General features: G+C 40.1%; 1 protein-coding gene across 1 annotated transcript; it reads left to right on the top strand.

Moving 5' to 3' along the window:
* Nucleotides 1-5,911: 5,911 nt before the first annotated feature.
* LOC115180488 (phytanoyl-CoA dioxygenase, peroxisomal) lies at nt 5,912-11,998 on the top strand. The gene is made up of 9 exons (XM_029742630.1): nt 5,912-6,080; nt 6,452-6,504; nt 8,847-8,957; nt 9,311-9,479; nt 9,961-10,042; nt 10,409-10,590; nt 10,675-10,824; nt 11,048-11,179; nt 11,289-11,998. The coding sequence occupies exons 1-9, from the start codon at nt 6,015-6,017 to the stop codon at nt 11,340-11,342; spliced, it is 999 nt and encodes a 332-aa protein (XP_029598490.1). The 5' UTR covers nt 5,912-6,014; the 3' UTR covers nt 11,343-11,998.
* Nucleotides 11,999-15,111: the final 3,113 nt, after the last annotated feature.

Here is a 15,111-nt window from a genome sequence, read left to right as displayed (position 1 = left end):
TGCAGTAGGCTTACTACACAGATAAATCATAGCCTACATTCCCTGACAACTAAGCCTATTAATCAGTGGTGCAAATTACTTAGTAAAAATACTTTTAAGTACTACTTAAGTCGTTTTTTGGGGGTATCTGTACTTTACTTTACTATTTATATTTTTGGCTACTTTTACTTCACTACATTCCTAACGAAAGTAATGCACTTTTTACTCCATACATTTTCCCTGATGCCCAAAACTATTCGTTATATTTTGAATGCTTAGCAGGACAGTCAAATTGTCTGTTTTCACGCACATATGTCCGAGAACATCCCTGGTCATCCTAGTTATTAGATTATATCTGTTGATCTCTGTCTCTTAATAGTTCATTCAGTTATTAGGCTGTATCTGTTGATCTCTGTCTCCTAATAGTTTATTCAGTTATTAGGCTATATCTGTTGATCTCTGTCTCCTAATAGTTTATTCAGTTATTAGGCTATATCTCTGTCTCCTAATAGTTTATTCAGTTATTAGGCTATATCTGTTGATCTCTGTCTCCTAATAGTTCATTCAGTTATTAGGCTATATCTCTGTCTCCTAATAGTTTATTCAGTTATTAGGCTATATCTGTTGATCTCTGTCTCCTAATAGTTTATTCAGTTATTAGGCTATATCTGTTGATCTCTGTCTCCTAATAGTTTATTCAGTTATTAGGCTATATCTGTTGATCTCTGTCTCCTAATAGTTTATTCAGTTATTAGGCTGTATCTGTTGATCTCTGTCTCCTAATAGTTTATTCAGTTATTAGGCTATATCTGTTGATCTTTGTCTCCTAATAGTTTATTCAGTTATTAGGCTATATCTGTTGATCTCTGTCTCCTAATAGTTCATTCCGTTATTAGGCTGTATCTGTTGATCTCTGTTTCCTAATAGTTCATTCAGTTATTAGGTTATATCTGTTGATCTCTGTCTCCTAATAGTTTATTCAGTTATTAGGCTATATCTCTGTCTCCTAATAGTTCATTCAGTTATTAGGCTATATCTGTTGATCTCTGTCTCCTAATAGTTCATTCAGTTATTAGGCTATATCTGTTGATCTCTGTCTCCTAATAGTTCATTCAGTTATTAGGCTGTATCTGTTGATCTCTGTTTCCTAATAGTTCATTCAGTTATTAGGTTATATCTGTTGATCTCTGTCTCCTAATAGTTTATTCAGTTATTAGGCTATATCTCTGTCTCCTAATAGTTCATTCAGTTATTAGGCTATATCTGTTGATCTCTGTCTCCTAATAGTTCATTCAGTTATTAGGCTATATCTGTTGATCTCTGTCTCCTAATAGTTCATTCAGTTATTAGGCTATATCTGTTGATCTCTGTCTCCTAATAGTTTATTCAGTTATTAGGCTATATCTGTTGATCTCTGTCTCCTAATAGTTTATTCAGTTATTAGGCTATATCTCTGTCTCCTAATAGTTTATTCAGTTATTAGGCTATATCTGTTGATCTCTGTCTCCTAATAGTTCATTCAGTTATTAGGCTGTATCTGTTGATCTCTGTCTCCTAATAGTTTATTCAGTTATTAGGCTATATCTCTGTCTCCTAATAGTTTATTCAGTTATTAGGCTATATCTGTTGATCTCTGTCTCCTAATAGTTCATTCAGTTATTAGGCTATATCTGTTGATCTCTGTCTCCTAATAGTTTATTCAGTTATTAGGCTATATCTGTTGATCTCTGTCTCCTAATAGTTCATTCAGTTATTAGGCTATATCTGTTGATCTCTGTCTCCTAATAGTTTATTCAGTTATTAGGCTATATCTGTTGATCTCTGTCTCCTAATAGTTTATTCAGTTATTAGGCTATATCTGTTGATCTCTGTCTCCTAATAGTTTATACAGTTATTAGGCTGTATCTGTTGATCTCTGTCTCCTAATAGTTCATTCAGTTATTAGGCTATATCTGTTGATCTCTGTCTCCTAATAGTTCATTCAGTTATTAGGCTATATCTGTTGATCTCTGTCTCCTAATAGTTCATTCAGTTATTAGGCTATATCTGTTGATCTCTGTCCCCTAATAGTTCATTCAGTTATTAGTCTATATCTGTTGATCTCTGTCTCCTAATAGTTTATTCAGTTATTAGGCTATATCTGTTGATCTCTGTCTCCTAATAGTTCATTCAGTTATTAGGCTATATCTGTTGATCTCTGTCTCCTAATAGTTCATTCAGTTATTAGGTTATATCTGTTGATCTCTGTCTCCTAATAGTTTATTCAGTTATTAGGCTATATCTGTTGATCTCTGTCTCCTAATAGTTTATTCAGTTATTAGGCTGTATCTGTTGATCTCTGTCTCCTAATAGTTTATTCAGTTATTAGGCTGTATCTGTTGATCTCTGTCTCCTAATAGTTTATTCAGTTATTAGGCTATATCTGTTGATCTCTGTCTCCTAATAGTTCATTCAGTTAATAGGCTATATCTGTTGATCTCTGTCTCCATTCAGTTATTAGGCTATATCTGTTGATCTCTGTCTCCTAATAGTTTATTCAGTTATTAGGCTATATCTGTTGATCTCTGTCTCCTAATAGTTTATTCAGTTATTAGGCTGTATCTGTTGATCTCTGTCTCCTAATAGTTCATTCAGTTATTAGATTATATCTGTTGATCTCTGTCTCCTAATAGTTTATTCAGTTATTAGGCTATATCTGTTGATCTCTGTCTCCTAATAGTTTATTCAGTTATTAGGCTATATCTGTTGATCTCTGTCTCCTAATAGTTCATTCAGTTATTAGGCTATATCTGTTGATCTCTGTCTCTTAATAGTTTATTCAGTTATTAGGCTATATCTGTTGATCTCTGTCTCCTAATAGTTCATTCAGTTATTAGGCTGTATCTGTTGATCTCTGTCTCCTAATAGTTCATTCAGTTATTAGGCTATATCTGTTGATCTCTGTCTCCTAATAGTTCATTCAGTTATTAGGCTGTATCTGTTGATCTCTGTCCCCTAATAGTTTATTCAGTTATTAGGCTGTATCTGTTGATCTCTGTCTCCTAATAGTTCATTCAGTTATTAGGCTGTATCTGTTGATCTCTGTCTCCTAATAGTTCATTCAGTTATTAGGCTGTATCTGTTGATCTCTGTCTCCTAATAGTTCATTCAGTTATTAGGCTGTATCTGTTGATCTCTGTCTCCTAATAGTTTATTCAGTTATTAGGCTATATCTGTTGATCTCTGTCTCCTAATAGTTTATTCAGTTATTAGGCTATATCTGTTGATCTCTGTCTCCTAATAGTTAATTCAGTTATTAGGCTATATCTGTTGATCTCTGTCTCCTAATAGTTCATTCAGTTATTAGGCTATATCTGTTGATCTCTGTCTCCTAATAGTTTATTCAGTTATTAGGCTATATCTGTTGATATCTGTCTCCTAATAGTTCATTCAGTTATTAGGCTGTATCTGTTGATCTCTGTCCCCTAATAGTTTATTCAGTTATTAGGCTGTATCTGTTGATCTCTGTCCCCTAATAGTTCATTCAGTTATTAGGCTATATCTGTTGATCTCTGTCTCCTAATAGTTTATTCAGTTATTAGGCTATATCTCTGTCTCCTAATAGTTCATTCAGTTATTAGGCTGTATCTGTTGATCTCTGTCTCCTAATAGTTTATTCAGTTATTAGGCTATATCTCTGTCTCCTAATAGTTCATTCAGTTATTAGGCTATATCTGTTGATCTCTGTCTCCTAATAGTTTATTCAGTTAATAGGCTATATCTGTTGATCTCTGTCTCCTAATAGTTTATTCAGTTATTAGGCTATATCTGTTGATCTCTGTCTCCTAATAGTTTATTCAGTTATTAGGCTATATCTGTTGATCTCTGTCTCCTAATAGTTTATTCAGTTATTAGGCTATATCTGTTGATCTCTGTCTCCTAATAGTTTATTCAGTTATTAGGCTATATCTGTTGACCTCTGTCTCCTAATAGTTTATTCAGTTATTAGGCTATATCTGTTGATCTCTGTCTCCTAATAGTTTATTCAGTTATTAGGCTGTATCTGTTGATCTCTGTCTCCTAATAGTTCATTCAGTTATTAGGCTATATCTGTTGATCTCTGTCTCCTAATAGTTTATTCAGTTATTAGGCTATATCTGTTGATCTCTGTCTCCTAATAGTTTATTCAGTTATTAGATTATATCTGTTGATCTCTGTCTCCTAATAGTTCATTCAGTTATTAGGCTATATCTCTGTCTCCTAATAGTTCATTCAGTTATTAGGCTATATCTGTTGATCTCTGTCTCCTAATAGTTCATTCAGTTATTAGGCTATATCTGTTGATCTCTGTCTCCTAATAGTTTATTCAGTTATTAGGCTATATCTGTTGATCTCTGTCTCCTAATAGTTTATTCAGTTATTAGGCTATATCTGTTGATCTCTGTCTCCTAATAGTTCATTCAGTTATTAGATTATATCTGTTGATCTCTGTCTCCTAATAGTTTATTCAGTTATTAGGCTATATCTGTTGATCTCTGTCTCCTAATAGTTCATTCAGTTATTAGGCTATATATGTTGATCTCTGTCTCCTAATAGTTTATTCAGTTATTAGGCTATATCTGTTGATCTCTGTCTCCTAATAGTTCATTCAGTTATTAGGCTATATCTGTTGATCTCTGTCTCCTAATTGTTCATTCAGTTATTAGGCTATATCTGTTGATCTCTGTCTCCTAATAGTTTATTCAGTTAATAGGCTATATCTGTTGATCTCTGTCTCCTAATAGTTTATTCAGTTAATAGGCTATATCTGTTGATCTCTGTCTCCATTCAGTTATTAGGCTATATCTCTGTCCCCTAATAGTTCATTCAGTTATTAGGCTATATCTGTTGATCTCTGTCTCCTAATAGTTTATTCAGTTATTAGGCTATATCTGTTGATCTCTGTCTCCTAATAGTTCATTCAGTTATTAGGCTATATCTGTTGATCTCTGTCTGCTAATAGTTTATTCAGTTATTAGGCTATATCTGTTGATCTCTGTCTCCTAATAGTTCATTCAGGTATTAGGCTGTATCTGTTGATCTCTGTCTCCTAATAGTTTATTCAGTTATTAGGCTATATCTGTTGATCTCTGTCTCCTAATAGTTCATTCAGTTATTAGGCTATATCTGTTGATCTCTGTCTCCTAATAGTTTATTCAGTTATTAGGCTTTATCTGTTGATCTCTGTCTCCTAATAGTTCATTCAGTTAATAGGCTATATCTGTTGATCTCTGTCTCTTAATAGTTTATTCAGTTATTAGGCTATATCTGTTGATCTCTGTCTCCTAATAGTTCATTCAGTTATTAGGTTATATCTGTTGCATGTTTTGTACGTTTGTCACAAAGATGCTCTGTTTTCTTTTATTCTCTCATGTCTTGTGGGTTTACGCGGATGACGCGATTGAGGAGTGGTATTTAGTGTTTTGTGTCTAATTATTTGTTTGCTTGTTTGTTGTTGTTGTTGTTCACCATGACTGAAATGAGCTCTGAGGCCAGGCTGAAATGAGGGAAAGCTTCTATTCAATTAATAGTGTGTGTGTGTGTGTGTGTGTTTGTGTGTGTGTGTGTGTGTGTGTGTGTGTGTGTGTGTGTGTGTGTGTGTATGTGTGTGTGTGTGTTTGGTTTTACTATCCTTGTGGGGACCAAAAGGGTTAGGGTTACAATTAGGGTTAGCATTAGGGTTATAGGTTAGGTTTAGGGTTAGGTTTAGGTGGTTTTAGGGTTAAGGTAAGGGTTAGGGTTAAGGTGAAGATTAGGTTAAGGGTTAGGTGTAAGGGAACATAGGATATTGAAGGGGGACCAAATTGTTTTTACCCCACAAGAATAGTAAAACAAACCTGCATGTGTGTGCGCGCGCGCGTGCGCGCGAGCGTTTGTCAATGTCACTCTCACTTGTGGACTTCGACCTAGTTGGAGAGTAGCGGACAGCAGCAGCATACTGTAGGTCTAAATAACAGTGGGCATATGACTGTCTGCGCATCGAAGGGAATACAGAATAAAACATATATTCTTGCAAAATGTCTCGAGCGGCAGACAGACTGAAAGTAGTCGTGAATCATCTAGATCGACCATCATCTTTTGTTGTATCCTTTTCAACTGTTTTACTGTAAATGTCGTGTGTTTCTCCATGGCTGCGCGTTGCTGGAATTTCTGACCGACTTTCAGGGACTGTGCGTCGGTACAGCTTCGCAGGACAGGCCGGAGCATGAGTAAATTGTCAGGCCTTTTTTTCAGAGCGAACTGAACATTGGGAGCGGAACTTTAACATTGCAAAATGTATTTATTTTCTGTAAATGTGTTTATTTATCCATATAAGACTACACTATCTTATTCACAATTTAATTTGTTGTTATAATTAACGGTATGACATAGCTTAGATAAATGTGTAATAGCTACAAATAACAATTTTGGTAAAAGACATCATTCATGTATGGCCTTAATTCATTGCATAAAGCAAGCATCTACCTCTGGCCAAAACGTTGCCTACTATCAACCACAAGCACTGAGGTAAGTGACACATCAATCTCCTATTTGGGCTGTTTTTGACTGTCAACGGCCTTATATTATGACAGTCTAAAAGTACAGGTACTGACCCTTGCCCTACTTACTGTGTACATTACACAATGCTGAGATCCCCTCAGTAGTTCATTCAACTTTGAGTTACCGTCACTCTGTATCTAAACACATTGTAACATAGGCATAGAGCCTAATAAGTGTTTATCACACTGTCAGGCATAGAGTCTAATAAGCATTTATCACACTGTCAGGCATAGAGTCTAATAAGCATTTATCACACTGTCAGGCACAGAGTCTAATAAGCATTTATCACACTGTCAGGCATAGAGTCTAATAAGCATTTATCACACTGTCAGGCACAGAGTCTAATAAGCATTTATCACACTGTCAGGCACAGAGTCTAATAAGCGTTTATCACACTGTCAGGCACAGAGTCTAATAAGTGTTTATCACACTGTCAGGCACAGAGTCTAATAAGTGTTTATCACACTGTCAGGCACAGAGTCTAATAAGTGTTTATCACACTGTCAGGCACAGAGTCTAATAAGCATTTATCACACTGTCAGGCACAGAGTCTAATAAGCGTTTATCACACTGTCAGGCACAGAGTCTAATAAGCATTTATCACACTGTCAGGCACAGAGTCTAATAAGCGTTTATCACACTGTCAGGCACAGAGTCTAGTAAGTGTTTATCACACTGTCAGGCACAGAGTCTAATAAGCGTTTATCACACTGTCAGGCACAGAGTCTAATAAGTGTTTATCACACTGTCAGGCACAGAGTCTAATAAGCGTTTATCACACTGTCAGGCACAGAGTCTAATAAGCATTTATCACACTGTCAGGCACAGAGTCTAATAAGTGTTTATCACACTGTCAGGCACAGAGTCTAATAAGTGTTTATCACACTGTCAGGCACAGAGTCTAATAAGCATTTATCACACTGTCAGGCACAGAGTCTAATAAGCGTTTATCACACTGTCAGGCACAGAGTCTAATAAGTGTTTATCACACTGTCAGGCACAGAGTCTAATAAGTGTTTATCACACTGTCAGGCACAGAGTCTAATAAGTGTTTATCACACTGTCAGGCACAGAGTCTAATAAGCGTTTATCACACTGTCAGGCACAGAGTCTAATAAGCGTTTATCACACTGTCAGGCACAGAGTCTAGTAAGTGTTTATCACACTGTCAGGCACAGAGTCTAATAAGCATTTATCACACTGTCAGGCACAGAGTCTAATAAGCGTTTATCACACTGTCAGGCACAGAGTCTAGTAAGTGTTTATCACACTGTCAGGCACAGAGTCTAATAAGTGTTTATCACACTCTCAGGCACAGAGTCTAATAAGTGTTTATCACACTGTCAGGCACAGAGTCTAATAAGTGTTTATCACACTGTCAGGCACAGAGTCTAATAAGTGTTTATCACACTGTCAGGCACAGAGTCTAATAAGCATTTATCACACTGTCAGGCACAGAGTCTAATAAGCGTTTATCACACTGTCAGGCACAGAGTCTAATAAGCATTTATCACACTGTCAGGCACAGAGTCTAATAAGCGTTTATCACACTGTCAGGCACAGAGTCTAATAAGCATTTATCACACTGTCAGGCACAGAGTCTAATAAGTGTTTATCACACTGTCAGGCACAGAGTCTAATAAGCATTTATCACACTGTCAGGCACAGAGTCTAATAAGCATTTATCACACTGTCAGGCACATAGTCTAATAAGTGTTTATCACACTGTCAGGCACAGAGTCTAATAAGCATTTATCACACTGTCAGGCACAGAGTCTAATAAGCATTTATCACACTGTCAGTCACAGAGTCTAATAAGCATTTATCACACTGTCAGGCACAGAGTCTAATAAGCATTTATCACACTGTCAGGCACAGAGTCTAATAAGCGTTTATCACACTGTCAGGCACAGAGTCTAATAAGCATTTATCACACTGTCAGGCACAGAGTCTAATAAGCATTTATCACACTGTCAGGCACAGAGTCTAATAAGCATTTATCACACTGTCAGGCACAGAGTCTAATAAGCGTTTATCACACTGTCAGGCACAGAGTCTAATAAGCATTTATCACACTGTCAGGCACAGAGTCTAATAAGCATTTATCACACTGTCAGGCACAGAGTCTAATAAGCGTTTATCACACTGTCAGGCACAGAGTCTAATAAGCATTTATCACACTGTCAGGCACAGAGTCTAATAAGCATTTATCACACTGTCAGGCACAGAGTCTAATAAGCATTTATCACACTGTCAGGCACAGAGTCTAATAAGCGTTTATCACACTGTCATTCACTTGCTGTATCCAGGTATTCCTTTGACAATGATCTGCTGAGCACTGAGCAGAGAATCTCCTATGAGGAGGATGGCTTCCTCCTTATCAAGGGCCTGGTGTCTGGGGAGGACATAGACAGATTCAGGTAAGACCACAACACCATGAGAGAGACAACAGAAAGGTCTCAGATGTTACTGAAAGGATAATACTAGATAAACAAAAAACAGGCGTCTAACGTAGAGTGCGCATCGATGAAAGTACAAAAAGACCACCGAAGAGAAGAATGCCTGAAGATCCCTTGACTTGACTGTCTCCACCAGCGCTTCAATATGTCCCCTGTCTTTGACCCAACATGCAGCATGGTTCACCAGCAAAACACTAGAACACTGCTCCTCTGTACCAGAGACACATGGCTTTACCAACTGGGCTTAATTAGTGATGCTACACTGAACAAGGACTGAGTTTGTGTGTGTGTGTGTGTGTGTGCGTGTGTGGCAGGGCGGCGTTTGAACGGATATGCCGTCGGGAGGTGCAGGTCCCGGGGCTGGTGGTGATGAGGGACGTGTCCATCGCCAAGTCAGAGTTCGTCCCTGACCAGAAGGCCATCTCCAAGCTGCAGGACTTCCAGGAAGAGCCTGAGTTATTCCGCTACTGTGGCCTGCCTCAGGTACACACACTGCATGGACACACACACACGGACCCACGCACGTGGACTACGTCAATAATTCGACGTCTTTTGGATGAACATCTATTTTTGCTAGAGCATTGGGAACTGCCGTAACGCAGTGGTCTGGGCAGCGCGCTTCGTCTCCGAGCATCACGAGTTCGTGCGAGGCAATCGTTTTTATTACATTTTTTGGTGAGCGCCGAGGAAGGCGTAGATATCCACGTTCTCAGGACCTTTTCAAACGTCCGAAATCGAAGTCTATTTCTAGTGATCAGGCTGAAACGGAGGCATTCACGCACACACACACACACACACACACACACACACACACACACACACACACACACACACACACACACACACACACACACACACACACACACACACACAAGCTCAGAACACACACGTTCTTTCCTTCCTTTTTTTCTTCATTTTTTCCATGTCTAGTTTTTATTATTTCCCTTGTCTTTGTCTTTCTCAGATCCTGAATTATGTGGAGTGTTTCACTGGTCCCAACATCATGGCCATGCACACCATGCTGATCAACAAGCCCCCAGACACAGGTACAGAACCGTGTGACCCTTATCTAACCTCTAACCCCTGACCCTCAACCCCTAACACTGACCCTTATCCAGAAAGACACACATAGACACACCTTCTAGAGCAGAGGTGGGCAATTCCAGTCCTCTTGGGCCTGATTGGTGTCAGTTCTGCCCCAGCTAAACACACCTGACTCCAATAATCACCTAATCATGATCTTCAGTTTAGAATGCATTTTGATGAATCAGCTGTGTTTGCTAGGGATGGAGAAAAAGTGTGACGCCAATCAGGCACTCGCGTACTGGAGTTGCCCACCCCTGTTCTAGAGAGTGAAAACAGCGAGCCTGTCTATGTAATGTATGTTTATTTGTGTGTGTGATCTATCTCAGGTAATAAGACATCTCGCCACCCCATGCACCAGGACCTGCATTATTTTCCATTCCGTCCGGCAGACCGCATTGTGTGTTCCTGGACCGCCATGGAGAAGGTTAACCGCCAGAACGGCTGTCTGGTGGTCCTTCCTGGTTCTCACCACGGCACACTCAAAGAACACGACTACCCAGAGTGGGAGGTGATACACACACACCTGCATCCTCAACAAGCACGACTACCCCCACTAGATCTTGTGACATCACTTCCCTTTCCTCTTCCTCAGGGCGGGGTCAATAAGATGTACCACGGTGTCCGTGACCATGACCCCAATCACCCCAGGGTGCACCTGGAGATGGAGAAAGGAGACACAGTGTTCTTCCACCCTCTATTGATCCATGGATCTGGAATGAACCAGACGCAGGGCTTCCGCAAGGTAACACACTCAACACTGAAAAATGCTCTGGAAGTCATAGATACATAACCATTCTAGGATCCCTAAATCATGGAAGTGTGTGTGTGTGTGTGTGTGTGTGTGTGTGTGTGTGTGTGTGTGTGTGTGTGTGTGTGTGTGTGTGTGTGTGTGTGTGTGTGTGTGTGTGTGTGTGTGTGTGTGTGTGTGTGTGTGTGTGTGTGTGTGTGTGTGTGTGTGTGTGTAGGCCATCTCCTGCCACTATGCCAGTGCTGACTGCTATTACATTGACGTGAGGGGAACCACCCAGGAGAACATAGGCCAGGAGGTGAAAGAGATCGCAGCAAGGAAATATGCTGTTGATGACGTCACATTTGAGGTACATCACATCTCTGCAGGAGTGATACAGTATACATCAAACACATTGTTAATAAACTGTGGGTAACAGTGTGCTGTGTGTAACACTGTCTGTTTTGTGTGTGATATAGGATACCTGGGCTGTAAGGGGCCGTCTGGTGCAAGGGGATAGGACCAATCTGTGAGAGAGCCCGCCCACCGCAGTGTCACTCACTACTAACAACCTGCCAATCACAGGAGATTGAAAAAAGTTGTCCAATCCACCAGCCAATAAGCTGAGACTCATTGACAGGAGTCATTTTTTCGTTGGGCGAGAGTGAGTGTCCAAGAGTCCAGTCAGGGCTGTTTGCCGGGTGTGTTTAACATATTAAACTAAAGGGATGTTAATTGCACAGTTAAGCATTGATTGAAGTGATCACCTTCTGCCTGACAATGAAGCACTTACTGTGTGGTGGACTGGAGGGAGAGGAGCAGAGGTAGAATGTGAAAGAGAGAGAGAGAGAGAGAGCGTGATAGACTGGGACAAAGAGAGTGTGTACGAGAGGTGAGTGGATGAGGGTGAATAGGAGGCTATTTCTGTTATAAATATGAGTATGTTTTAGTACATTTTGGAAACCAGGTACTCAGAGTGTCGCTTTGTAGACCAGTCCGCCATGAAATACCAGTAACCTTGATGCCTTAATATAACAGAATCCTAGGTGTATTTTACATCGCTGCCTTAACAATCAAATCTATGCTGCTTTTAATGAGTTTGTAATGAGTACTTTGTTTGACAATTAGTTTATACGTGATTTCCTTTCATTATTGTCGATGTAACTGACAATAAACGGACTCAGAATCATTTGCTTCATTCTCTTTATCATCTGTTCCTTGGAGTTCTAGTGAGGATGGTGAGATTCTAGTGAGGATGGTGAGATACTCTCTTGGTTTCCTCACTCCTTTGTACTGCATCCCAGACACACACACACACCACCTCGGAGACCATTCCTGATCCCCTAAATCTGACGTGTTTTACCTTCCCCTTCCCCCTCGACCCAATCTGCTTTCCAGACACACTCCCAGCCAGCTCCTCCCCCCAACCTCAGGGCTCATGAATATTCAGCAGCTAAAGCTCTGTGAAATCTCCCATCACCGTGGAGACATGTACGATCCCATTGTCCCGCCTTGTCCCAGATCCAGACACAGTGTTGGGGGGAGGTAGAGTTCTTAGAATGGTGTGGGGGGGGGGGATAGGGGGGTGAGACAATAAGGACAATTTAAAGACAGAGAAAGATCATTACAATTAAGATGAATAGCATCCACCCCCAATTTCCATATACAGCACCAGTCTGGATACCTGGCAAGTGATAGGATTTACATATGTGTGAAGGAAACAGAGTTCCTGCGTGTGAGGGAGCATTTGCCCTATGTTTTCAAACGGAGACTGATAATTTTTCACACTTACCATTTGTGTGTGAATAAGTTGTGTGAGTTCATATGAGGGTAATGTCAGTGGAGGCTGCTAAGGGGAGAACTGCTCATAATAATGTCTGGAACGGAGCAAATGGAATGGCATCAAACACAAGGAAACTACAGTTGAAGTCGGAAGTTTACATACACCTTAGCCGAATGCGTTTAAACACAGTTTTTCACAATTCCTGACATTTAATCCTAGTAAAAATTCCCTGTCGTAGGTCAGTTAGGATTACCACTTTATTTTAAGAATGTGAAATGTCAGAATAATAAATCAAATCAAATTATTTATATAGCCCTTCTTACATCAGCTGATATCTCAAAGTGCTGTACAGAAACCCAGCCTAAAACCCCAAACAGCAAGCAATGCAAGTGTAGAAGCACGGTTGCTAGGAAAAACTCCCTAGAAAGGCCAAAACCTAGGAAGAAACCTAGAGAGGAACCAGGTTAATAGTAGAGAGAATGATTTATTTCAGCTTTTATTTCTTTCTTCAAATTCCCAGTGGGTCAGAAGTTTACATACACTCAATTAGTATTTAGTAGCATTGCCTTTAAATTGTTTAACTTGGGTCAAACGTTTCAGGTAGCCATCCACAAGCTTCCACAATAAGTTGGGTGAATTTTGGGCCATTCCTCCTGACAGAGCTGGTGTAACTGAGTCAGGTTTGTAGGCCTCCTTGCTCGCACACACTTTTTCAGTTCTGACCACACATTTTCTTTAGGATTGAGGTCAGGGCTTTGTGATGGCCACTCCAATACCTTGACTTTGTTGTCCTTAAGCCATTTTGCCACAACTTTGGAAGTATGCTTGGGGGTCATTGTCCATTTGGAAGACCCATTTGCGACCAAGCTTTAACTTCCTGACTGATGTCTTGAGATGTTGCTTCAATATATCCACATAATTTTCTGTCCTCATGATGCCATCTATTTTGCGAAGTGCACCAGTCCCTCCTGCAGCAAAGCACCCACACAACATGATGCTGCCACCCCCGTGCTTCATGGTTGGGATAATGTTCTTCGGCTTGCAAGTATCCCCCTTTTACCTCCAAACATAACGATGGTCATTATGGCCAAACAGTTCTATTTTTGTTTCATCAGACCAGATGACATTTCTCCAAAAAGTACGATCTTTGTCCCCATGTGCAGTTGCAAACTGTAGTCTGGCTTTTTTATGGCGGTTTTGGAGCAGGGGCTTCTTCCTTGCTGAGCGGCCTTTCAGGTTATGTTGATATAGGACTCGTTTTACTGTGGATGTAGATACTTTGTACCTGTTTCCTCCAGCATCTTCACAAGGTCCTTTGCTGTTGTTCTGGGATTGATTTGCACTTTTCGCACCAAAGTACGTTCATCTCTAGGAGACAGAATGCGTCTCCTTCCTCAGCGGTATGACGGCTGCGTGGTCCCATGGTGTTTATACTTGGGTACTATTGTTTGTACAGATGAACATGGTACCTTCAGGCATTTGGAAATTGCTCCCAAGGATGAACCAGACTTGTGGAGGTCTACAATTTGTTTTCTGAGGTCTGCTGATTTCTTTTGATTTTCCCATGATGTCAAGCAAAGAGGCACTGAGTTTCAAGGTAGGCCTTGAAATACATCCACAGGTACACCTCCAATTGACTCAAATTATGTCAATTAGCCTATCAGAAGCTTCTAAAGCCATGACGTCATTTTCTGGAATTTTCCAAGCTGTTTAAAGTCACAGTCAACTTAGTGTATGTAAATTTCTGACCCACTGGAATTGTGATACAGTGAATTATAAGTGAAGTAATCTGTCTGTAAACAATTGTTGGAAAAATTACTTGTGTCATGCACAAAGTAGATGTCCTAACCAACTTACTAAAACTGTAGTTTGTTAACAAGAAATTTGTTGAGTGGTTGAAAAACAAGTTTTAATGAGTCCAACCAAAGTGTATGTAAACTTCCGACTTCAGCTGTATGTGTTTGATGTACTTGATATCATTTCACTTGTTTTGCTCCAGCCATTACCACGAGCCCGTCCTGCCCAATTAAGGTGCCACCAACCTCCTGTGGAGGGTACAGCACATTGTTTGTAACTTATGGGAGCTGTGCCCATCGGGGCAATGCACAGTACTGAGATCATCCATACCAGAGTGGCGAATGGGCTCTGCTGCTTTGCATATGCCCAGGCCTGGCAAGGCTGGCATGCATCAACACGAAACACACACACCTGCTTCTCTTCAGGGGGGAAACATATGCATCCACACACACAATACAACAGATGGACACACGCAGCAAGTTAGCACACAGACAAACACATTTTAATCCCCATCTGTATCTCCTCCTTAAGAGTCTCCTGGTCTTACAAGTCTTCCAAGCAGCGAAAATATCAGAGTTGAAAACACGAAACACACACTACATTTTCACATGTACAAACTGAGGGATACAAAAGCAGCTTTGACATCTCCAGCGAGACCCTGGTCTGTCACGTCCTGACCAGTGAAAAGGGTCATTTGCCATAGTAGAATGGTCAGGGCGTGG

Source organism: Salmo trutta, chromosome 40 (genome assembly GCF_901001165.1).
Source record: "Salmo trutta chromosome 40, fSalTru1.1, whole genome shotgun sequence".
Classification (NCBI taxonomy): domain Eukaryota; kingdom Metazoa; phylum Chordata; class Actinopteri; order Salmoniformes; family Salmonidae; genus Salmo; species Salmo trutta.
This window is presented reverse-complemented; position numbering and strand designations above follow the sequence as displayed.

Coding starts and splice junctions, on each gene's coding strand:
- LOC115180488 (XM_029742630.1), top strand. CDS start 6,015: ATGTCTCGAGCGGCAGACAGACTGAAAGTAGTCGTGAATCATCTAGAT. Junction 6,081..6,451: donor ATCGACCATCATCTTTTGTT/GTATCCTTTTCA, acceptor CATTGCATAAAG/CAAGCATCTACCTCTGGCCA. Junction 10,591..10,674: donor ACGACTACCCAGAGTGGGAG/GTGATACACACA, acceptor CCTCTTCCTCAG/GGCGGGGTCAATAAGATGTA.